The sequence below is a fragment of the Pan troglodytes genome, chromosome 9, assembly GCF_028858775.2.
Source record: "Pan troglodytes isolate AG18354 chromosome 9, NHGRI_mPanTro3-v2.0_pri, whole genome shotgun sequence".
In the NCBI taxonomy this organism is placed as follows: domain Eukaryota; kingdom Metazoa; phylum Chordata; class Mammalia; order Primates; family Hominidae; genus Pan; species Pan troglodytes.
The window spans coordinates 9,331,039-9,356,317 of NC_072407.2; the positions used below are offsets into that span (position 1 = coordinate 9,331,039).

At 36.9% G+C, this 25,279-nt stretch overlaps 1 protein-coding gene across 1 annotated transcript; it reads right to left on the bottom strand.

The window, feature by feature from the left end:
• Positions 1 to 201: 201 nt before the first annotated feature.
• Positions 202 to 1,167, bottom strand: OR51V1 (olfactory receptor family 51 subfamily V member 1). The gene has a single exon (XM_521772.6). The coding sequence runs from the start codon at positions 1,165 to 1,167 to the stop codon at positions 202 to 204; it is 966 nt and encodes a 321-aa protein (XP_521772.5).
• Positions 1,168 to 25,279: the final 24,112 nt, after the last annotated feature.

The following is a 25,279-nucleotide window of genomic DNA, read 5'->3' on the forward strand; positions in this document are numbered from 1 at the left end:
GACCTACATGTGTCCAGGCTGACACCATGGAACTTGTTTGTTGATTCTCTGACTATATTTAAATATTTTTTAAAGTCATTTGTCATGGACTCAGAGTAAATCTACAATTTTAATAATTTTTTCTTTTTTATGGCGCTGATTTTTGTTTATTATTGTTGCTGCTTTTCTTTCTTTTTTTTAGGCAATACATCTCAATATCTCTCAATATCTTTTCAGAGAAAAGAGTCTAAGCATTCTGGTATGAATCTGTTGGGTCTTGACACTGTAGATGATGGGATTCATTAAAGGTGGGAAAAGGATGTAGATGTTGCCAATGAGAACGTGGGCCACGGGGGAAAGGTGCTTGCCAAAACGGTGCACCATTGTGAGGCTAATGATAGGGATGTAGAACACAAGGACAGCACAGATGTGGGAGACGCAGGTCTGAAATAATTTATGCCTCTCTTCCTGAGAGGCAACTGCCAGGACTGACTTAAGAATCAGAATGTAGGAGAAAAGGATGAGTATAGCATCCAACAACAGTATGCAAATAACCAGCATCAGGGCATAGTAACTATTGAATCGGATGTCTGAACAGGCTAAGCGGAGAAGATCCTGGTGCAGGCAGAAAGAGTGAGAAAGGATGTGGAAATGACAGTAATTAAAAAATTTCAGACGGATGATGGGGGGTGTAATAAAGAAAAAACTCCTACCTATTATAGTGAGCCCAATTTTGATAATTCTGGAATTAGTCAGGATGGAGGAATAACGTAGTGGATTGCAAATTGCAACGTACCGGTCAAAGGCCATAGCGAGGAGGACAGAGGACTCCATGAAGGACAGACCATGGATGAAATAGGACTGGGCAATGCAGGAATCCAAGCTGATCTCTCGAATGATCCCCCACAGGATCCCCAGCACTGTGTACACAGTGGACAGCCCCATGCACAGGTCAGTGAGGGCCAGCATGGACAGGAAGTAAAACATAGGCTGGTGCAGGCTTGGCTCAGTCCATATCACATGGAGAACCATGCAATTGCCCAAAAGCACCATGGCATAGATTGAGGAGAAGGGGATGGAAAACCAGGGGTATTGCTGCTCCATGCCAGAAAATCCAGTGAGAAGAAAGGAAGAATTCGTGCTGGTGCTAGGGCTTACTGAAGTAATCATTCTGGAACTGAGAAACATGTGAGAGTATTTTTTTCAAAGGAAATGTTTCAATTTCACCTGAATACAATGAAATTTCTAAGTAAACGAAATACCCTAAAACTTACTGACTTAAAAAAAACAGCTGAGAAATTCTGTTTCTTTGAGACATAGTATCCATTGCCTTTGAGAAAATGGTCTTCTTTTGATGTCATTTAAAAGTCATTATTTTTTCACTGTCTGGATGTGAACATATCCTTAGAAATCATAAGCAAAAACAAATAAGGAAGAGATTAGTAAAAGGAGAAGGCTAGTTTTAAAAAAATATGTTGCTTAGACATTTTCCCAAGGATAGTGGTAAAAATTTTATACCAGTAAAGAGCCGAGGTTCTTGAAAAATTATTTTCTTCTCTCCAATTCATTAAACATTCAAAGTGAAGAGTAATCTTTGGGCTTTAAATATCATAAGTCTATTAAATAGTCACTTTTCCATCATTTTCCATTTTGTGCCGTCTCCAAGTATATTTTTTCTCCAAATACTATTTAATGAAGATACTCCTGTTTTCTCCCCCTCCAGATGATGTAGGCAGCAATTACTTTTTCTTCGTTGGTGATAAGCAGACAGGAATATTTATGCATGAGACTTTGGGTAAACGATTTCTCACTGGAGCTCTGGCCTCTTGAGATGTTCAACTCATTTGTGCCTTTGTGATGTAGAGAATTAGATTGAAGACACTGAGCCTTTGATAGCAGCTCAGTGCTTCCCATTCCTTTATTTATTCAGTTAATGAGCTGATTAACTATTTATTCAATATACATTTATTCAATGTATTGGCCAATTGTGTTTTCTTTCTTAGAACCTGCAGTTCTACAGATCACAAAGCCAGGCTCAAACAACCAAGCTTATAATTTCAAAAGCCTCATGGTAGCAGAATCAATTGGCTTCTTCTTTACATTGTTTGCCTGCTTTAAGTTCCAGACCTGAGAATCATAAGTTTTTTTAAAGCTCTAATAATGTAAACAGATGTTCAAAAGTCCATACTTTCATGTTTGATTGAGTAACTTCGAGATGTTAAAGTAACTTCAGATTTGGGCTGCCCTTTATGTCCTACTTTTCAGCTTTGTCTTACTAGCCTCACAACACAGTTCCACAGACTTTCTTCTCAATGTACTCTCTATACTACACTGACGTCTTCTAGCAGTCTAACCATTGTTTTTCTTGCCCTGACTCGTCAGCATTGAATAACTTAGCTCACTATTTTTAATACTTTTTTCTCCATAGAATGCTTGAAGTTTCTTCGTTTCTTGCAGAGGATTTTTCAGTCTTTTGAATACGTATCTTCTTTCATTTCTCTAAATCGAATTTCTCTTCTTTCGTAAAATTTTTCTCGAAATGTTCTATCTGCCTAAATTATTCACCATCTTTTCCTCAATTTCTTCCTACCCTTTTTAAAACGATCTTGCAACTCAACAATCACTTTTCAAGAAGTTTCTTAAGACAAATTTATCCATATATCTATTATTTTGGTATCACGTTTCAATTTTAAATAAAACTTATAATTTTGTATTTATTAGCTAAATATTTAACTAATATTTAAACTAAATATTTAACTAATATCTCTGTTACAAACTAAATTCTCAGTTCCTTAACGTGCAGACTATGTCAACTTTTTCTTATTATTTGAAACTAACATTTGCACCTCTGATTCCTGACCACTCCTGAGAGCTCAAATTCATGAATACAACTGGCTATTTAATATATTCATCTGAGTGTTTAATCTTAAAATAAGAATGATGCCAATAAAGTATTTGATTTTCCCCCCAAATTCTATTTTCTGTCCCTTTTCTCCTAATATCATAAAGTGACTCCACCAATAACACAATTGCATAAGACAAGTCTTGAGTCATTTTTAAAATTTTTTATTTCTCTCTTTCCTTCCCTTTCCTCTCTCCATCAAATCTTTCATCAGTTTCTACCATTTCTACCAGAAACACATCCCAGATATGCCCACTTTTACACATTGCCCGTCTTGGTTTATAATATCATTGTTTCCCTGGCTACTATGATAATTTATTAAATTAATAATAATTTAATATTATTACTAGCTAATATCATGATTTATCTGTTTGTCCTCTAAAAAATGTATTATCTCCAGGGAAACCAAATTGCTTTTCTACAAACATCTACTAAATCACACAAGCCTTTGTTGAAAAAACTCTTTGATGGTCACTTACCCATTGCTCTTAATGTAAAATACAAATTCTTTATCATAGTCAAAAAGCCTTGTATAACGTGGCTCACCTGCCTCTTCTATTACATCTTTAGACCACTACTGCCTACACTCCTTAATATTTAGGTATCTTTATCTTCCTCAAAACAAGCTAAGTACATGCATGTCTCAGGATCTTTGCCCATGGTCTTCTCTGTGCTCCGAATTATCTACCCCAAGTATTTGCACAGCAATTCCTTTCACCATTAACTTTTGAGTTAAAATGATTACTTCCTCAGGGGGATTTTTCTAATACTGCTCCCCACCTAGATTATCTCATTTCTTCAACCCCCTTAACTAACTTACTGTCATCACAGTATGCTAGTTTATATTTATACCACTTATTATACACTGAATTTCCATTAGATTCATTAGAGGCTGTAGAAGATTAGGAACCATATCTGTTTTTTGCCCAAGAATATGAAAAATAAGGGTTAGCATAGAATGGGCACTTATCAAATAATTTTTAATTATTCTATGAAATAAGAGCTATACAATCACAGAGTTCTAAAGATAATATGAATGTGAACACTCCTATCAAAGTGTGTGTAAAATCATCTGTGTACACTTGGTCTTTTCTGACCTTCGGCCACCAATTGAGTCATCATATACCAAGTTTGAATGGTTTATAAAACAGATGCTGCTCCAGGGATCTTGCTGACCTTGAATACAACACTCCAATTTCAAACATGATTTTTCTCATTTCCAGCCTGACTCAGACATATCGTCAAGGATCTGGGATTGATCACAAAAGATTTAATATTCTGTGAATGTAGGTATGTGTTAAAAGTATCTACTTTCAGCCAGGCTTGGTGGCTCACACCTGTAATCCTAGCACTTTGGGAGGCCGAGGCAGGTGGATTGGCTGAGCTCAGGAGTTGGAGACCAGCCCGGGCAAAATGGTGAAACCGTGTCTCTACTAAAACACAAAAATAATTAGCTGGGCGTGGCGGTGTGCTCCTGTAATCCCAGTTACTTGGGAGACTGAGGCAGGAGAATTGCTTGATCCCGGGAGGTGGAGGTTGCAGTGAGCCGAGATCGCGCCATTGCACTCCAGTCTGGGCGACAGAGCAAGACTCTGTCCCAAAGGAAAAAAAAAAATCTATTTTCATGCAGGTTTCTTCAGACTGACTACAAAGGCTTCAGACTAGCTACAAAGGTTAAAAATCTACTTTCATTCAGGCTTCTTCAGACTAGATACAGAAGAAATGAGACCATCTAGATGGGGAACAGTATCATCCATGTTGCCACCATAGAGACTATCAGCCTTTTGGGATTACAAGAGCAAAATACATGATGGAGGATTTTTTTAAATATGTTTTGAAAGGTAGGATGAAAGAGCATAGTTTTGATAAGGTAAATAAATGAAGATTTAAAGAAAAAGAAGATCAATATGTCAGGTGTGCCAGATGCTCCACCTGTATTTAAAAAACAAAAAGATTTACAGTTTTCGAAGACATCATGTTGTGTTATGCTATCTGAGAGTCAGTGTATGGTATCTCTGTCTGAGTTCCCAGCAACCAGAACAATGCCTATAATAAAATAAATAGAGAAGACAAATAGCGGTGAATTTGAGTCTGGAGAAATAAAAGGGTTTTCGTATCCCCTCTGAGCACTGTCTGGAATGTTGACTCGGAAAGCAAGTCTGTGATTATAATAACCAGGTCATTCTTTCAGGAGTCTTTTCTGATGCCCTCTGATTAAAACTGACCTACATATGCAGAAATCTCTTGGTTTTTTTTTTCTGTCTTTTCAGAATAATTCCCTGTGTGATTACTTGCTTACTTTAAAATAGGGTAATGACCAATAGTCATTGTTCCAAAGACATAGAGAAAGTATATTGTGTTTAAAAGACAGTTTCTTTATAATTATATAGAACTAAAACATTCCTATTTGCCAAGGCAGTGGAGTTTTTGCTGTTCTTAGAATATAATTACTGAAAGACACCCACACATGTCCTGCCTTGGACAAAAAATTGTATGTCCATCCTTTAAAGGTCATTCCTTTAATGGTCTTTTCTGGACACCACTAGGGGTCAGAAGTAGTTCATCAAACTTTCTTCCCTCCCTACTTCAGTGATGCATAAGGCAGATCTGCTTTAGTGTAAGCGAGGTCAGGCCCTCAAGAGTCTTGGGATGGCTGAAGAGATAAGAACATTCTATAGGACTTGTCCAAAGAAATGACTGTTTAATGATTCTGAATATGCTAGTTCAGAGAGAATCTATTTACCACAAACCTGAAGTAGGCTTAAATTTCCAGTTTACCTGAATGGTTATGACTTAATTAGAGGAATGACTTTAAAAACATATATAGATACAAATATACAGTATATATTGATTATATACTATATGTTTATTATATATTATATAATCATAAAATGTAATAGATTATTATTGTATATATTTAATAATATATTACATTATATTTTAATATATAATATATAAAATGTATTATATTTAATAGATATTATACATGTAATATATAAATATACATTATATATTATATATTATGTAATATATAAATATACATTATATATTATATATTATGTAATATATATTATGTATATACACATTTATCTAGACTTTATTACATATTTCATTATATATTTTATAAGATTTCTATAAATAATATTCCCATCATTACTAAAATATTTTTTAAAAATTAGCCATACCTTAGAAGCATTATAAAAAATATATGACATGGTCCATCTGTTCAACTGTAGCCATCTAACTATTTGAGAAGTTTTTATAAGATTTATAGCATTTGATTGTACCATGACATAAATCATCTCATGCAAGATAATGTATTTGTTTTGTTGGCTTTAATATGTTCCCTTTTCTTCAGAAAATGTGAGACAGCTTAAAATAAAATTAACTATAAGAAACTGGTAAACACTGAATGAAAGAAGAAAACCAAGCAGAAAAGTAAAAGGAGGTTACAAATAAATTTATATTTTAAAAATATTTTTTATTTACCTGGCAAATAATAAGTGCATATATTAATGGGATACAATAATAATATATAATATAAATATATAATATAATATGTTATGGGATACAATGTGATGTTTGATCTATGTATACATTGTAGAGAGAGTCTATCAAGCTAATTAGCATATGAATCACCTTCCAAATTTTTGTGGTGAGAACATAAAATATTTATTTTTTAGCAATTTTTAATTTAAATACATAATATATTATTAACTGTGTTCACTATGCAGTGTGAGAGATCACTAAAACTTATTCCTCTAGTCTAACTGAAGATCAGCTTCTTTCCCTTCCCATCCCTCCTCTACACTCTCAGCCTATGGAACCATCTTTCTATTCCCTGTTTTTATGAAATCAACTTTTTAAAAAATTCATCCTTAAATATATTAAAATGAACAGTTAAATTTATGAGGATAAATAATTAAACTATTACACATATTTTAAGTTGTCCTCTGAAAATTCTAGAATTCTACTTCAATACCCTTATTTTTAAGATAAAGGAAATTGTAAAGGCTTTCTAAGAAATCGAGTACCCATACCTAGGCTGCTAGACTCCAGGTCCAATTTTTCTCCAAGGGGTTACTATGGCTTCAGGGAAGCTATCTATAATCACCATCTCCAGAACATCTCTCACTTTCTCATCACCACACAGTGGAATAAGAATAGTTTTGGCAGCAATAAAAAAGTAATGCCATATCAAATTAGTAAAGCCTTCAGAAAAATTATGAATATTACACAGTTACACTTACATTAGAACTAAAATTTATTTAGTGAAATTCACATTACCATAATTATTTGTCTGATTAAATGTTATTAAAACTAAAATTTTGAATTTTATACTAGTATTAATTTCCAGTTCTATCTTTCTGTTCAAGAAAAGAATGTGAGGAGAAGTAAATTAGTGCCTCAAATTTGCCTACTTCATCCCCAGCAGAGGAGATCATGACTATATCAATAATGGAGCCTGGGCCCAGACAACTGGTTAAGAGAGAGGTCATTCTGACCTCAGAACATAGGAGAGATGGATATTGTACACCACAGAGTCCAGGATGACTAGCAGTGAAGGATTCAAATGCCTGGCCAAATCTCCTATACAACCAGAGAGACCCAAGTCCCCAAAGACAAGAAGGGATGATGAAATGGCCTCTGTATGACAAGACTTGCCTATGAGCCCTCCCATTGCTATAAGGATGGGGATCTTAGCGCAGTGCCTTGTGTGAACAGTAATGCTAGCCTTGATTTTACCATGGCAAGTTTGTTTAGGGAAAAATTCAACCCACCCATTGAAATTCCAACCTTGACCAAATGAGGGATGGCTGGGGATGCAACCACAAAGATACTGTATCTTAGGAGCGGAGTTTTTTTTTTTATAGAAACTCATCAGGATATTATTGTTAGGATGTGTTGTTACTGGGAAAAAAGCTGATGGAATACAAAAGAGTAGACATCCCCACAGGGATTATTTGAGGCAATCAGTGACTAACATGACCACTTTACTTTCTCTATGCAGGTGTCATCTATTGTGATATAGTGCCAGGAGGTTGCCTTTGCTGTGGCTTTCGACCCTAGATTTTTAAATTGTGTGACAAACCTATCTTTTATTTATGTAAATAAAATGTCCGTGTTTATTGGTTATTGTTATATTGTGAAATTGTAGTAGATCTAAAATTGTAATTTCTTAGATTCCTAGAATTTCTAAATCTGTGGATTTTTAGAATTCTCTAGAGGTGACAAAGGTTTATTATCTAAGCTACCGGAGCTATGTACTTTTGGATATAAGAGTGTCTCCATCTCCATTGCCTTACAAATCAGGTGTGAGCCAGGCATGTCTCTCAGACTGGAAAAGGTAACTAATCAGAAGGAACCATTGTCCTAGAACGGGGCAAGTGTACAATACCCAGAAAGACCACTGGTGCCGTAGCACATAACATATTCACTCAATCCTTCATACCCTTTGTATCGTTTTTTTTCTGTTTTATTTATTTTATTTATTTATTAGAGATCATAGTGTGTGCAACACCTATGTCCAGGTTCTGTGGTAAACGTCAGCGTGGAGAAATTAGTAGCTATTAGATCATAAAAAGGTGAGGCATAATCATATTTGTCTTTGAGAAGCTGACTGTGGCTATAGGTAAAGAAAAAAGTTATAATTTTAGTTTTATTATTAATATCACCATGATCATCATGATAAAAAGTTAATATTTACTGGGAACTTATTTGGTTTGTCATTTTTCTAAGGAATTTATGTTAATTTACTCACTATAAGAAATTTATAAAGTAGATTCCATTATAGCTCTTAATTTATTGTTGAGAAATGTAAGGCATAGAGAAGTAACTTATCCTCAAAACAAAGCTATTAACTTATGGACCTGAGAGTAGAGCTCAGGCTGTCTCCTGCCAGAACCTATTATCCCATGTTGCAAGACACAAATAGGAAAATAGAACTGGTTAGAAGTTATTGAAGGGCATGAAATAATAGTGGTTTGAAATCTGAGTAGAGTAGGACCAAGAAAATGCATATTTCAGGGAATACCTGAGAGGAAAAAAAAACACTATGAAGGAACACAGTAATTAGCTCCTTAGCTGAAAGAATGATCTTCTGGTCAGTGAGAACTGGTTTCAAATCTTGGTTTTGTCATTTATTAGGTATATAATTTTTAGCTCAACACTTAGCTGCACAATTTTAAAAAATATTGTTGGTATGATGATAATATATAAAAACAGCTCATTATCTGCCACTCAAAAGCTATCAGTATTTATGATAATAATTCTAGTTGTGAGAAATTGATTATTAAATATATATATGAAGGATAGAAGAGAGTGGAGAGTAAAGGCAAAAATGATTGACAAAATTTTGTCTTGGAAATCTGAGTGAACCATTCATCAAGTTTGGAAGCATTAGAGGAAACTGAAAGAAGCGAAGGATAATTTACTATGTTTTCAACTTGCTGAGTTTAAGAGGTCCATAGGTCATATAAGTGGAGGTGACCTGTAAGCTATTGTAACATTTTTTTTTTTCATGTCACAAAATGTTAATGTATCCCTAACAGAGAGCAATGAAGTTCTTTTTAGTGGAGTTTCTCTTTCTTGACATAATACCATGTAGTGAAGACACTGCTGACTTTGGAATGGAAAGAATCTTAGTTCAGCTACTTATTAGCTGAGTAGCTACAACCCCTTAATGCCCATCCCAAGACAGTGTGTGTAAAAGACGAATAACAACATCTCAGGAAGCACAGGATGTACCGGAGAGCACCATCTTTTCATGTTACTTTCCTAGGCTTTTTATTTCCCTCCTCTAGGTATTTCTGTTATTTTCCTTTTTTCATTATTTCTTCCCTCTTCTTCGTGAAGTTAAGACAGTCTACCTAGATTTAGAAGCAAATGTTTATATAGTGGTGAAATTTAAAGCCTAATTGACTAAAGCCGTTTAAGAATGTGTTAATATCTCAGTTAGTATGCACTTCTTGAAATGCAAAGAAATGGTCTGACTTTTTTCCATTGTTTAGTTTCTAAATTTAGTTTTTATTTTAATATTTTTAGTACAGCATGCATATATAAAAGTACACAAATTATACATGCACAGCTGAATTAACTTTTGGAAGGTGAACACACCCATGTAACAACTAATAAGATAGGAAATTAAAGAGTAAACATATGCTCACTCTTTATCATTCCACTAATTGTCTCCAAAGTTAATAATTATCCTGATATAATTCATTTTTATCACGATTGACTCATGTCCCTTTTTTTAAAAGTGTGTATACATTGAATTATACTGTGTTGCTTATGTCTGACTTTATTCAATATTATGTTTGTGAATTGCATTCATACTAGTGTATGACTGTAGTTGATTTTTCATTGCTGAATGTCATTCTATTTTATGTATATACCACAATATATTTATTGACTCCACAGTTGATAGATATTTGAGTACCTTCTAGCTTTTGGCTATAATATAAATTGCTGCTATGAAGATTCTTATATATTTTTGTATATATATTCTGTAAATTGCTAGGTCATAAAATATGCATATGTTCAACTTTAATATACACTGCCAACCTGTTTACCTCCCCACTATAATTTAATGTCATTTGGTCAACCTATAATATGATAGATGTTTTCTCTTATAGCAGCCTGCATGTGCCCAGATTTTGAATTTATCCTTTGTATATTTACATTTAGTTCTGTATTATTACAATTAGTTTGTAGACCTGTTATTATTACTCTCATTTGTAGTTGAAGAAATTGCACTCCAGCAAGTTTAAATTGCTCCTGGCTACATCCAGAAAAACAATAATAAATGAAAATACTTTTTGCCCCTACTTGACTAGGAATTGTATAAAGAGAACAGTTATTCTTCTAGTGGGAAGCAAGCTGGCCTCAACTGGAACAGAATGAGAGAAATGCAAGACATCTAATAATCCAACAGTCCCACACCCCACTAAATGTACTTTTTCCTTTTCCCCATGGAGTCAAGGCTATCTAAACTTCCTTTAAGTGCACAAGCTAATATGGTAGGGAAATATAAAGCCTAATCCTGCCATCCAGAATGAGCAAGTGGATGGGGAAAAGGGAAGGGAAAAAGGAGCAGAATCTGCCAAGTCTGACCTAATGCCCTCTGTTTCTCCCACTTGCTCTGCAGGATGGCTTAGCAGCTCCCAGCTCAGGGCCTGAAGCTGAGAGGCTTCTCAGAGGCTGAGAAGGTTGGCTCTCTGATGCATTTTTTTCCTTCACTAACAAAGCAAACCCAGCTTTACTTCTACCCTCTCCTCTATGCACTCTCTTGGGGCACTTCCTAATCTCGTTAGTACCTTCTGAATTAGTTTTCAAGATAGGACTTGAGTTCCTCGAAGGATTAGAAAATAACTAACAGTTCGTGTTGTCTGGGCCAAGCACAGTGGCTCACACCTGTAATCACAGCCGAGGCCGGAGGGAGAACGATTTGAGCTCAGGAGTTGGAGACCAGCTTGGGCAACATGGAGAAACCCCTCTCTACAAAAAATTTTAAAAAGTAGCCGAATATGGTGTTACATGCCTGTAGTCCCAACTACTTGGGAGGCTGAGGTGGAAGGATATCTTGAGCCAAGGAGGGGGAGATTGCAGTGAGCAAAGATTGTACCACTGCACTCCAACCTGGGCAACACAGCGAGACCCTGTCAAAAAAAAAAAAAGAGAGAGAAAGAAAGAAATTAACAATTCAGGTTGTCAGAAGTAACTGAATGTCTTTAACAAATAGGAGCCATAGGACTAAATTGCTCACATTATTTTGAGGGCAAAAATTACATTTTCATTTTTTTTTACCTTCAACATATATACAGTTTTTATATTTACTATATAGGAACACAATAAATGCTTGTTGCATAAAATCAAATTACAAAGAAGGACAGAGAATCATTAAATTACTTTCATAATGCGCATAAAACAACATTTTGTTAGACTTAAAAACAAGCTGATTATAACTATAAAAAGATGTGTGACTAATAGGTGGAAAGAGAAGCAAGGAAGAATAAAATGGGAGGAAAGAACTGCTAAAGACTCACGATGGTTTGTTACATAGCTAAACACATGTCATGGGTTTGTCGTACAGATTATTTCATCTCCCAGTACTCAATAGTTACTTTTTCTGCTCTTCTCCCTGTTCCCACCCTCCAAACTCAATTAGGCTGCAGTGTCTTTTGTTCCCGTTATGTGTGCATGTTTTCTCACCATTTAGTTCCTACTTATAAGTGATAATATGTAGTATTTGGTTTTCTGTTCTTACATTAGTTTTTTAAGGATAATGGTGTCCGGCTCTATCCATGTTCCTGCAAAGGACATGATCTCATTCTTTTTTATGGCCACATAGTATTCCATGGTGTATATGTACATGTTCTTTATCGGTATACCACTAATGGGCCTTCAGGTTGATTCTATGTCTTTGCTATTGTGATTATGCTGCAGTGGACACAGGTGTGCATGTGTCTTTGTGATAGAATGGTTTATTTTCCTTTAGGTATATACTCAATAATAGGATTGTTGGGTTAAATGGTATTTCTGTTTTTAGGTCTTTAGGGAATTGCCGCACTGCTGTCTACAATGGTCGAACTAATTTATATTACCACCAATGGTGTATAAACATTCCCTTTTCTCCACAACCTTACCCACATCTGTTATTTTTTGACTATTTAATTATAGATATTTTAAGTGATGTGAGATAGTATCTCATTTTGGTTTTGATTGGCATTTCTCTAATGATCAGTGACACTGAGCTTTTTTCACATGCTTGGTGGCCACATGTATGTCTTCTTTTGAATACTGTCTGTTCGTGTCCTTTACCCATTTTTTGTGGCATTGTTTGTTTTATTCTTGTAGATTCATTTAAGTTCCTTATAGATTCTGAATATTAGACCTTTGTTGGATGCATAGTTTGCAAAAATTTTCTCCCATTCTATAGGTTGTTTACTCAGTTGATAGTTTCTTTTGCTGTGCAGAAACTTTTTAGTTTAATTAGATCCTATTTGTCAATTTTTGCTTCTGCTGCAATGACTCTTGGCATCTTTGTCATGAAATCTTTGCCCCTGCTTATGTCCGGAATGGTATTGCCTAGGTTGCTTTCAAGCATTTTTATAGTTTGGGTTTTGCATTTAAGTCTCTAATCCATCTTGAGTTTATTTGTGTATATGATATAGAACGGGGTCTGGTTTCAATCTTCTATATACGGTTAGTCAGTTATCCCAACACCACTTGTTGAATAGGGTGTCTTTTCCTCATTGCTTGTTTTTATCAGCTTTGTCAAAGATCAGATGGTTGTAGGCATGTGGTCTTATTTCTGGGCTCTCTATTCTGTTCCATTTGTCTGTGTGTCTTTTCTGTAACAGTACCACACTGTTTTGGTTACTGTAGCCCTGTGGTATGGTTTGAAGTTAGGCAATGTGTTATCTCCAGCTTTTTTCTTTTTCTCTTTTTTTTTTTTTTTGTACTCTAAGTCCTACGGTACCTGTGCGGTTTGTTACATATGTATACATGTGCCATGTTGGTGTGCTGCACCCGTTAACTCGCCATTTACATTAGATATATCTCCTAATGTTATCCCTCCTCTCTCCTACCACCCCACGACAGGCCCCAGTGTGTGATGTTCCCCACCCTGTGTCCAAGTGTTCTCATTTTTCAATTCCCATCTGTGAGTATTAGGATTTCCTAGGCTATTTGGACTTTTTTTGTTGTTGTTCCATATGAACTTTAAAGTAGATTTTTCTAGTTCTGTGAAGAATGTCATTGGTAGTTTGATAGGAATAGCATTGAAACTGTAAATTGCTCTAGGCAGTATGGCCATTTTAACAATATTGATTCTTTTTATCCATGAGCATGGAAAGTTTTTCCGTTTGTTTCTATCAGCTCTGATTTCTTTGAGCAGTGTTTTGTAAATCTCATTGTAGAGATCTTTCAACTCCTTGGTTAGATATATCCCTAGGTATTTTATTCTTTTCGTGGCAATGGTAAATGGGATTGACTTCCTGATTTGGCTGTAGGCTTGGCTATTGTTGATGTATGGGAATGCTAGTGATTTTTGTACATTGATTTTATATCCTGAAACTTTGCTGAAGTTATCAGCTGAAGGAGCTTTTGGGCCTTGACTATGGTGTTTTCTAGATACAGAAAACAGGGATACTTTGACTTTCTCTCTTCCTATTTGGATGCCCTTTATTCCCTTCTCTTGCCTGATTGCTCTGGCCAGGACTGCCAGTACTATACTGAATAGCAGTGGTGAGAGAGGGCATCCTTGTCTTGTGCCAGTTTTCAAGAAGAATGCTTCCAGGTTTTGCCCATTCTGTATGATGTTGGCTGTGGGTTTGTCATAGATGGCTCATATTATTTTGAGGTCATGTCCTTAAATAGCTAGTTTGTTGAGAGGTTTTAACATGAAGTGAAGTTGAATTTTATCAAAATCCTTTTTTGCACATATTGAAATGATCATGTGGTTTCTGTTTTTAGTGCTGTATATATGATGAATCACATTTATCAATTTGCGTATGCTGAACCAATCTTGCTTCTCAGGGATAAAGCCTACTTGATTGAGGTGGATTAGCTTTGTGATGTGTTGCTGGATTTGGTTTGCTAGTATTTTATTGAAAATTTTTGCATCAATGTTCAAGGATATTGGCCTGAAGTTTTCTTTTTTTGTTGTTGTGTGTCTATCAGGTTTTGGTATCAGGATGATGCTGGCCTCATAAAATGAGCTGGGGCTGAATCCCTCCCCCTCAATTTTTTGGAGTAGCTTCAGTAGGAATTTTTCCAACTCTTCTTTGTGCATCTGATAGAATTTGGTTGTGAATCATATTGTCCAGGGCTTTTTTTGTTTGATAGGCTATTTATTACCGAATCATTTTCAGAGCTCATCATTGATCTCTTCAGGAAATTGATTTCTTCCTGGTTCAGCCTTGGGAGGGCCTAAAACAATCCTCAGCAAATGCAAAAAAAAAATCATATCAATCACTCTCAGACCACAGAGGAATAAAAATAGATTTCAAGACTAATGAATAGCTGAAAACTATGCAATTACATGGAAATTAAACAACCTGCTCCTGAATGAATTTTGGGTAAATAATGAAAACTAAGGCAAAAATAAAATAGTTCTTTGAAACTAATGAGAACAAAGATACAATATACCGGAATCTCTGAGACACAGCTTAGACAGTGTTAAGAGAGAAATTTATACACTAAATGCCCACATCAAAAAGTCTTAAAGCTCTCAAATTAACAACCTAATATCACAACTAAAAGAACCAGAGAACCAAGAGCAAACCAACCCCAAATCTAGCAGAAGACAAGAAATAAACAAGATCAAAGCTAACTGAAGGATATTAAAACACAAAATACCATTCAAAAGATTAATGAGTCCAAGAGCTGGTTTTGTGAAAAAATTAATAAGGTAGATCACTAGCTAGACTAATAAAGAAGACAAAGAGAAGATCCAAATAAGCACAGTTAGAAATGAAAAGGGGAATATTATCACTCACCCCACAGAAATACAAATAATCATCAAAAACTACTATGAACATCTCTATGTACATAAACTAGAAAATCTAAAAGAAATGGATAACTTCCTGGACTGCTCATTGTCTTAGGCAAAGAAGACTAGCCGTACTTTATTTGAGGGCTCTTTGAGTAGAGTCCTATAAATTCCTGTATTTCTCTCAACTCTATGTCCCCCTCCCCAGAATACAAAGCCCCTTCTGTGATGCCTCCTTTGCTTCTTTTGGTTATATCTGTGTTATATCTGAATATATGGCTCTAGAGAATCCCAAGAAATAGAAAAAGCTAGTCCAAAATCCAAGGTCTGAATAAGACAGGTGAGACCTTTGGATGATTATCTTTCCACAAAGTTGAGAAGATGTAAAGAACCCAAGAATCCACTGGAGAAACAGCCCCGAGGCACTGCAAGGGGTTCAGACCTGTGTTGGAGAATATCATCACCGCAACAAAACTTCTATGTTCTTAATATCTGTGTGCTTGTTTGTTTGTTTTTTGCTTGTTTGTTTGTTTTTCCTCAGAGACAGGATCTCAGTCACCAAGGCTACAGAGCAGTGGTGTCATTATTGCTCACTGCAGCCCTGAAATCCTGGGCTCAAGTGATCCTCTCACTTCAGCCTCCTGGGTGACTGGGACTACAGATGCAAGCCACTGTGCCCAGCTTGGCTCTTTCTTTTTATTTTAATTGGTCACTTTGTTTTCAGACCTCTTGTTATCTTTAATCATTTTTCACCTCTGATTTGACCTCCCAGTTGCCAAATATTTGCCTTAATGGGAGACTTTCCCCTAGCTTGTTGATTCCAGAAATTCAACTTTATTCTAGGCTTGGCTCCTGTTTAGTATTGCTGCTTTGAGATTGTTCTGGTTCATGAAAAACCAGTCTCCAAAATTTTCTACTTCTCAATATTGCCATTTACTAAATTCTTATAAACAAATAAGAAGGAAGACTCTCAGAAATATATGGAGAGACTGAGGTTAGAGTTGAGCAAGGCCTGAAATTTTGTCACAACTAATCTAGTTGAAGGAATGTTAACTGACTGAGAAAACACTAAATTTCTGTCTATTTCAAAGAGAAAGACTTGATAATGGTGCTACGGATGTGTGAGATCAGTTTAAATAGGATAACTTTTTTTATTATTATTATTTAAGTTTTAGGGTACATGTGCACAACGTGCAGGTTTGTTATATATGTATACATGTGCCATGTTGGTGTGCTGCACCCATTAACTCGTCATTTAGCATTAGGTATATCTCCTAGTGCTATCCCTGCCCCCGCCCCCCACCCCATAACAGTCCCCAGAGTGTGATGTTCCTCTTCATGTGTCCATGTGTTCTCATTGTTCAATTCCCACCTGTGAGTGAGAACATGCGGTGTTTGGTTTATTGTCCTTGTGATAGTTTGCTGAGAATGATAGTTTCCAGCTTCATCCATGTCCCTACAAAGGACATGAACTCATCATTTTTTATGGCTGCATAGTATTCCATGGTGTATATGTGCCACATTTTCTTAATCCAGTCTATCGTTGTTGGACATTTGGGTTGGTTCCAAGTCTTTGCTATTGTGAATAGTGCCGCAATAAACATACGTGCGTATGTGTCTTTATAGCAGCATGATTTATAATCCTTTGGGTATCTACCCAGTAATGGGATGGCTGGGTCAAATGGTATTTCTAGTTCTAGATTCCTGAGGAATTGCCACACTGACTTCCACAATGGTTGAACTAGTTTACAGTCCCACCGACAGTGTAAAAGTTGTTCCTATTTCTCCACATCCTCTCCAGCACCTGTGGTTTCCTGACTTTTTAATGACTGCCATTCTAACTGGTGTGAGATGGTATCTCATTGTGGTTTTGATTTGCATTTCTCTGATGGCTAGTGATGATGAGCATTTTTTCATGTGTTTTTTGATTGCATAAATGTCTTCTTTTGAGAAGTGTCTGTTCATATCCTTTGCCCACTTTTTGATGGGGTTGTTTGTTTTTTCTTGTAAATTTGTTTGACTTCATTGTAGATTCTGGATATTAGCCCTTTGTCAGATGAGTAGGTTGCAAAAATTTTCTCCCATTGTGTAGGTTGCCTGTTCACTCTGATGGTAGTTTCTTTAGCTGTGCAAAAGCTCTTTAGTTTCATTAGATCCCATTTGTCAATTTTGGCTTTTGTTGCCATTGCTTTTGGTGTTTTAGACATGAAGTCCTTGCCCATGCCTATGTCCTGAATGGTATTGCCTAGGTTTTTTTCTAGGGTTTTTATGGTTTTAGGTCTAACATGTAAGTCTTTAATCCATCTTGAATTAATTTTTGTATAAGGTGTAAGGAAGGGATCCAGTTTCAGCTTTCTACATATGGCTAGCCAGTTTTCCCAGCACCATTTATTAAATAGGGAATCCTTTCCCCATTGCTTGTTTCTCTCAGGTTTTTCAAAGATCAGATAGTTGTAGATATGCGGCATTATTTCTGAGGGCTCTGTTCTGTTCCATTGATCTATATCTCTGTTTTGGTACCAGTACCATGCTGTTTTGGTTACTGTAGCATTGTAGTATAGTTTGAAGTCAGGTAGCGTGATGCCTCCAGCTTTGTTCTTTTGGCTTAGGATTGACTTGGTGATGCGGGCTCTTTTTTGGTTCCATATGAACTTTAAAGTAGTTTTTTCCAGTTCTGTGAAGAAAGTCATTGGTAGCTTGATGGGGATGGCATTGAATCTATAAATTACCTTGGGCAGTAAGGCCATTTTCATGATATTGATTCTTCCTACCCATAAGCATGGAATGTTCTTCCATTTGTTTGTATCCTCTTTTATTTCATTGAGCAGTGGTTTGTAGTTCTCCTTGAAGAGGTCCTTCACATCCCTTGTAAGTTGGATTCCTAGGTATTTTATTCTCTTTGAAGCAATTGTGAATGGGAGTTCCCTCATGATTTGGCTCTCTGTTTGTCTGTCATTGGTGTATAGGAATGCTTGTGATTTTTGCACATTGATTTTATATCCTGAGACTTTGCTGAAGTTTCTTATCAGCTTAAGGAGATTTTGGGCTGAGACAATGGGGTTTTCTAGATATACAATCGTGTCATCTGCAAACAGGGACAATTTGACTTCCTCTTTTCCTAGCTGAATGCCCTTTATTTCCTTCTCCTGCCTAATTGCCCTGGCCAGAACTTCCAACACTATGTTGAATAGGAGTGGTGAGAGAGGGCATCCCTGCCTTGTGCCAGTTTTCAAAGGGAATGCTTCCAGTTTTTGTCCATTCAGTATGATATTGGCTGTGGGTTTGTCATAGATAGCTCTCATTATTTTGAGATATGTCCCATCGATACCTAATTTATTGAGAGTTTTTAGCATGAAGGGCTGTTGAATTTTGTCAAAGGCCTTTTCTGCATCTGTTGAGATAATCATGTGGTTTGTGTCTTTGGTTCTGTTTATATGCTGGATTATGTTTATTGATTTTCGTATGTTGAACCAGCCTTGCATCCCAGGGATGAAGCCCACTTGATCATGGTGGATAAGCTTTTTGATGTGCTGCTGGATTCAGTTTGCCAGTATTTTATTGAGGATTTTTGCATCGATGTTCATCAAGGATATTGGTGTAAAATTCTCTTTTTTTGTTGTGTCTCTGCAGGCTTTTGTATCAGGATGATGCTGGCCTCATAAAATGAGTTAGGGAGGATTCCCTCTTTTTCTATTGATTGGAATAGTTTCAGAAGGAATGGTACCAGCTCCTCCTTGTACCTCTGGTAGAATTCGGCTGTGAATCCTACTGGTCCCGGACTTTTTTTGGTTGGTAAGCTATTAATTATTGCCTCAATTTCAGAGCCTGTTATTGGTCTATTCAGAGATACAACTTCTTCCTGGTTCAGTGTTGGGAGAGTGTATGTGTCGAGGAATTTATCCATTTCTTCTAGATTTTCTAGTTTATTTGCGTAGAGGTGTTTATAGTATTCTCTGATGGTAGTTTGTATTTCTGTGGGATCGGTGGTGATATCCCGTGTCATTTTTTATTGCGTCTATTTGATTCTTCTCTCTTTTCTTCTTTATTAGTCTTGCTAGTGGTCTATCAATTTTGTTAATCCTTTCAAAAAACCAGCTCCTGGATTCATTGATTTTTTGAAGGGTTTTTTGTATCTCTGTCTCCTTCACTTCTGCTCTGATCTTAGTTATTTCTTGCCTTCTGCTAGCTTTTGAATGTGTTTGCTCCTGCTTCTCTCGTTTTTTAATTGTGATGTTAGGGTGTCAATTTTAGATCTTTCCTGCTTTCTCTTGTGGGCATTTAGTGCTATAAATTTCCCTCTACACACTGCTTTGAATGTGTCCCAGAGATTCTGGTGTGTTGTGTCTTTGTTCTCGTTGGTTTCAAAGAACATCTTTATTTCTGCCTTCATTTTGTTATGTACCCAATAGTCATTCAGGAGCAGGCTGTTCAGTTTCCATGTAGTTGAGCGGTATTGAGTGAGTTTCTTAATCCTGAGTTCTAGTTTGATTGGACTGTGGTCTGAGAGACAGTTTGTTATAGTTTCTGTTCTTTTACATTTGCTGAGGAGAGCTTTACTTCCAACTATGTGGTCAGTTTTGGAATAGGTGTGGTGTGGTGCTGAAAAGAATGTATATTCTGTTGATTTGGGGTGGAGGGTTCTGTAGATGTCTATTAGGTCTGCTTGGTGCAGAGCTGAGTCCAATTCCTGGATATCCTTCTTAACTTTCTGTCTCGTTGATCTGTCTAATGTTGACAGTGGGGTGTTAAAGTCTCCCATTATTATTGTGTGTGAATCTAAGTCTCTTTGTAGGTCACTAAGGACTTGCTTTATGAATCTGGGTGCTCCTGTATTGGGTGCATATATATTTAGTATAGTTAGTTCTTCTTGTTGAATTGATCCCTTTGCCATTATGTAATGGCCTTCTTTGTCTCTTTTGATCTTTGTTGGTTTAAAGTCTGTTTTATCAGAGACTAGGATTGCAACCCCTGCCTTTTTTTGTTTTCCATTTGCTTGGTAGATATTCCTCCATCCTTTTATTTTGAGCCTATGTGTGTCTCTGCACGTGAGATGGGTTTCCTGAATACAGCACACAGATGGGTCTTGACTCCTTATCCAATTTGCCAGTCTGTGTCTTTTAATTGGAGCATTTAGCCCATTTACATTTAAGGTGAGTATTGTTATGTATGAATTTGATCCTGTCATTATGATGTTAGCTCGTTATTTTGCTCGTTAGTTGATGCAGTTTCTTTCTAGCCTTGATGGTCTTTACAATTTGGCGTGTTTTTGCAGTGGCTGATACTGGTTGTTCCTTTCCATGTTTAGTGCTTCCTTCAGGAGCTCTTGTAGGGCAGGCCTGGTGGTGACAAAATCTCTCAGCATTTGCTTGTCTGTAAAGGATTTTATTTCTCCTTCACTTATGAAGCTTAGTTTGGCTGGATATGAAATTCTGGGTTGAAAATTCTTTTCTTTAAGAATGTTGAATATTGGCCCCCACTCTCTTCTGGCTTGTAGAGTTTCTGCCGAGAGATCCGCTGTTAGTCTGATGGGCTTCCCTTTGTGGGTAACCCGACCTTTCTCTCTGGCTGCCCTTAACATTTTTTCCTTCATTTCAACTTTGGTGAATCTGACAGTTATGCGTCTTGGAGTTGCTTTTCTCTAGGAGTATCTTTGTGGCGTTCTCTGTATTTCCTGAATGTGAATTTGGGCTTGCCTTGCTAGATTGGGGAAGTTCTCCTGGATAATATCCTGCAGAGTGTTTTCCAACTTGGTTCCATTCTCCCCATCACTTTCAGCTACACCAATTAGATGTAGATTTGGTCTTTTCACATAGTCCCATATTTCTTGGAGGCTTTGTTCGTTTCTTTTTGTTCTTTTTTCTCTAGACTTCTCTTCATGCTTCATTTCATTCATTTCATCTTCCATCATTGATACCCTTTCTTCCAGTTGATCTCATCGGTTACTGAGGCTTGTGTATTCGTCACGTTGTTCTCCTGCCTTGGTTTTCAGCTGCATCCGGTCCTTTAAGGACTTCTGTGCATTGGTTATTCTAGTTATCCATGCATCTAATTTTTTTTCAAAGTTTTTGACTTCTTTGCCGTTTGTTCGAACTTCCTCCTTTAGTTTGGAGTAGTTTGATCTTCTGAAGCCTTCCTCTCTCAACTCATCAAAGTTATTCTCTGTCCAGCTTTGTTCCATTGCTGGTGAGGAGCTGCGTTCCTTTGGAGGAGGAGAGGCACTCTCATTTTTAGAATTTCCAGTTTTTCTCCTCTGCTTTTTCCCCATTTTTGTGGTTTTATCTACCTTTGGTCTTTGATGATGGTGACGTACAGATGGGTTTTTGGTGTGGATGTCCTTTCTGTTTGTTAGTTTTCCTTCTAACAGTCAGGACCCTCATCTGCAGGTCTGTTGGGGTTTACTGGAGGTCCACTCCAGATGCTGTTTTCCTGGGTATCAGCAGCGGTGGCTGCAGAACAGTGGATATTGGTGAACCGCAAATGCTGCTGCCTGATCATTCCTCTGGAAGTTTTGTCTTAGAGGAGTACCGGCCATGTGAGGTGTCAGTCCGCCCCTACTGGGGGATGCCTCCCAGTTAGGCTACTCGGGGGTCAGGGACCCACTTGAGGAGGCAGTCTGCCTGTTCTCAGATCTCAAGCTATGTGCTGGGAGAACCACTACTCTCTTCAAAGCTGTCAGACAGGGACATTTAAGTCTGCAGAGGTTATTGCTGTCTTTTGTTTGTCTGTGCCCTGCCCCTAGAGGTGGAGCCTACAGAGGCAGGCAGGCCTCCTTGAGCTGTGGTGGGCTCCACCCAGTTTGAGCTTCCAGGTGGCTTTGTTTACCTGCTCAAGCCTGGGCAATGGTGGGCACCCCTCCCCCAGCCTCACTGCCACCTTGCAGTTTGATCTCAGACTGCTGTGCTAGCAATGAGCGAGGCTCCATGGGCGTAGGACCCTCTGAGCCAGGCACGGGATATAATCTCCTGGTGTGCCATTTGTTAAGCCTGTTGGAAGTGCGCAGTATTAGGGCGGGAGTGACCCGATTTTCCAGGTGCCATCTGTCACCCTTTTCTTTGACTAGGAAAGGGAATTCCCTGACCCCTTGTGCTTCCTGGGTGAGGTGATGCCTCGCCCTGCTTCGGCTCATGCACGGTGCACTGCACCTACTGTCCTGCACCCACTGCCTGGCACTTCCCAGTGAGATGAACCTGTTACCTCAGTTGGAAATGCAGAAATCACCCGTCTTCCGCGTCACTCACGATGGGAGCTATAGACTGGAGCTGTTCCTATTCGGTCATCTTGGCTCCACCCTCCCCCCGCCTTTTTTTTCTTCTTTTTTTTGTGACGGAGTCTCATGCTGTCACCTGGGCTGGAATGCAGTGGCACAATCTTGGCTCACTGCAACCTCTGCCTCCCAGGATCAAGTGATTCTCCTGCCTCAGCCTCCCAAATTGCTGGGATTACACATGCCTGCCACCACGCCAGGCTAATTTTTTATATTTTTATTAGAGATGAGGTTTCACTATGTTGGCCAGGCTGATCTTGAACTCCTGATGTCGTGATCCGCCCATCTAGGCCTCCCAAAGTGCTGCAATTGCAGGTGTGAGCCACCGCTCCCAGCCTAGAATAACTTCTTAAGTGCTTTTATTGTTGACTGAATTTATTTCTCCCTTGATAGTTTCTACTTTGGGTTGATAATTAAATAACACTCTTATCTCTAAGATTATATACATGTCTTCCCATATTTTTATTCTAGTTTTTTCGTGACTGAATTTTACCTTCTCACCTAATTGTGTAATCAATTGTGGTATATGCAGTTAAGCATTTCACTTTACTCTTTCCAAAGAGTATAGTTGTTCAATTACTATTTGTTTTTTATTTCCAAGCTAAATTTAAAAGCTATATTTTTATATATCAGATTATTATATTTTAGTGAGATTTAGTTTTTGGATTTCTAGTTATTCCACTATCTGACTTACACATGAGTGATATTAATTTAACATGATTTTAGAATGAAGAAAATGAAGCCATTTTTAGATAAACCAAAAGTAACAATGTATTTCCAGCAGAAAGAGATAATATTAAGGATAATCAGAAAAAAATAGAATAAACTTAGAGAGAAGGTTAGAAATGAAGAAAACCATGCAAAACATTTTGTACATAAGTGTAAACATTTCTTCACTATTTAACTAGAAAATCTAGGGAGTAAAATTATACAAAGTATCTAAAATATATATATATATAATTATAGATTGGGAAGGGGAAAATGAAGATAAAGTGCTAAAATTTATTGTATTGTTTTGGAAAAGAGTAAACAGTCAAATGGATATTTGTATCTGAAAAATCAAGAATGCAATTCTAATCATCAAGATGCATTTTTTTATTTTTTAGTTTTTTAATTCATGTGATGTCTATTTTTTCTTTTTTATTATTCTTCAACTTTATTGAGGTATCATTCACAAATAAAAATTGTATATATTTAAGGTGTACAACATGATGTTTTAATATATGTATACCTTGTGAAATGATTACCACAATCAAGCTAATTAACATACCCATTATCTCACATAGTTACCTTTTTCTTGTGGTAAACGCTTTTAAGATCTACTCTCGGCCAGGCCCGGTGGCTCACGCCTGTAATCCCAGCCCTTTGGGTGGCCGAGGCAGGCGGACCAGCCTGACCAACATGGAGAAACCCCGTCTCTACTAAAAATACAAAATTAGCTGGGCATGGTGTCACATGCCTGTAATCCCAGCTACTCGGGAGGCTGAGGCAGGAGATTTGCTTGAACCCGGGAGGCGGAGGTTGCAGTGAGTCAAGATCTTGCCATTGCACTCTAGCCTGGACAACAAGAGCAAAACTCCATCTAAAAAAAAAAAAAAAACTACTCTCTTTGCAAATTTTAAATATACTTACAGTACAATTAACTACGGTCATGATGCTGTACATTAGATATCTAGAATTTATTCATCCCACATAACTGAAATTTTATACCCTTTGAATAATAGTTTCCTGATTCTCCCACCCCCAACCCCTGGAAACCATACCTCTACTGTCTGTTTCCATGAGTTTGACTTTTTTATGTTTCACGTATGAGCAAGGTTGTGTAGTATTTGTCTTTCTGTGTCGGGCTTATTTTTCTTAGTTTTACATCCTCCTGGTTAATCAATTCTGCCATAAATGGCAGGATTTTCTTCTTTTTAATTTTTTTTTATTTTCCTATTTTTAATTTTTTGTTTGTTATTGAATCATATGTGTTTCTTATATATTTTGGATATTAACCAAAATATTTAAGAAATATTTGGTTTGCAAATATGCCATTTCATGGTTCACCTTTCATTTGTTCATTGTTTTCTTTTTTGTGTGGAAATTTTTTAGTTTGATGTAGCCTCACTTCTTTATTTTTCCTTTTGTTGCCTTTGCTTCTCATATCAAATTCAAAACACGGCTGCAACATGAATATTAGAATTTTCTTCTTTTGATTTCTTTAAAAATTTTTATGGTTTTAGGTCTTATTTTAATTCTTTAACCCATTCGAATTTATTTTTGTTTATGGTGTAAGACAAGGGTCTGATTTCATTTCATTTTGAGGGTTTCACCCTCTCATATCATAAAATTCTTCTATATACCCTTCAATCATCACTTATTACTGATTATATGCCTTGATTTCAGAATCTTGCCAACTAGATTCAGAATTCGACTGGGAGAGAGGACAAGGACCACTTGAGACTCATATTTTATTTCCAGAATCTAGCATCTACCTACCTAGGTATTGAATAAGAAAAATGAAGTTAAGGTTGTTGATGGTAACACTATGCTAGTAACTGCAGAGCCAGAAGCACCATAAGGGGCACGATAAGGGAGCCAGCAGACCTCTGATCTCTTCCTGAATGCTAATCTTAAACATCCTGAGGAACAATGGGAC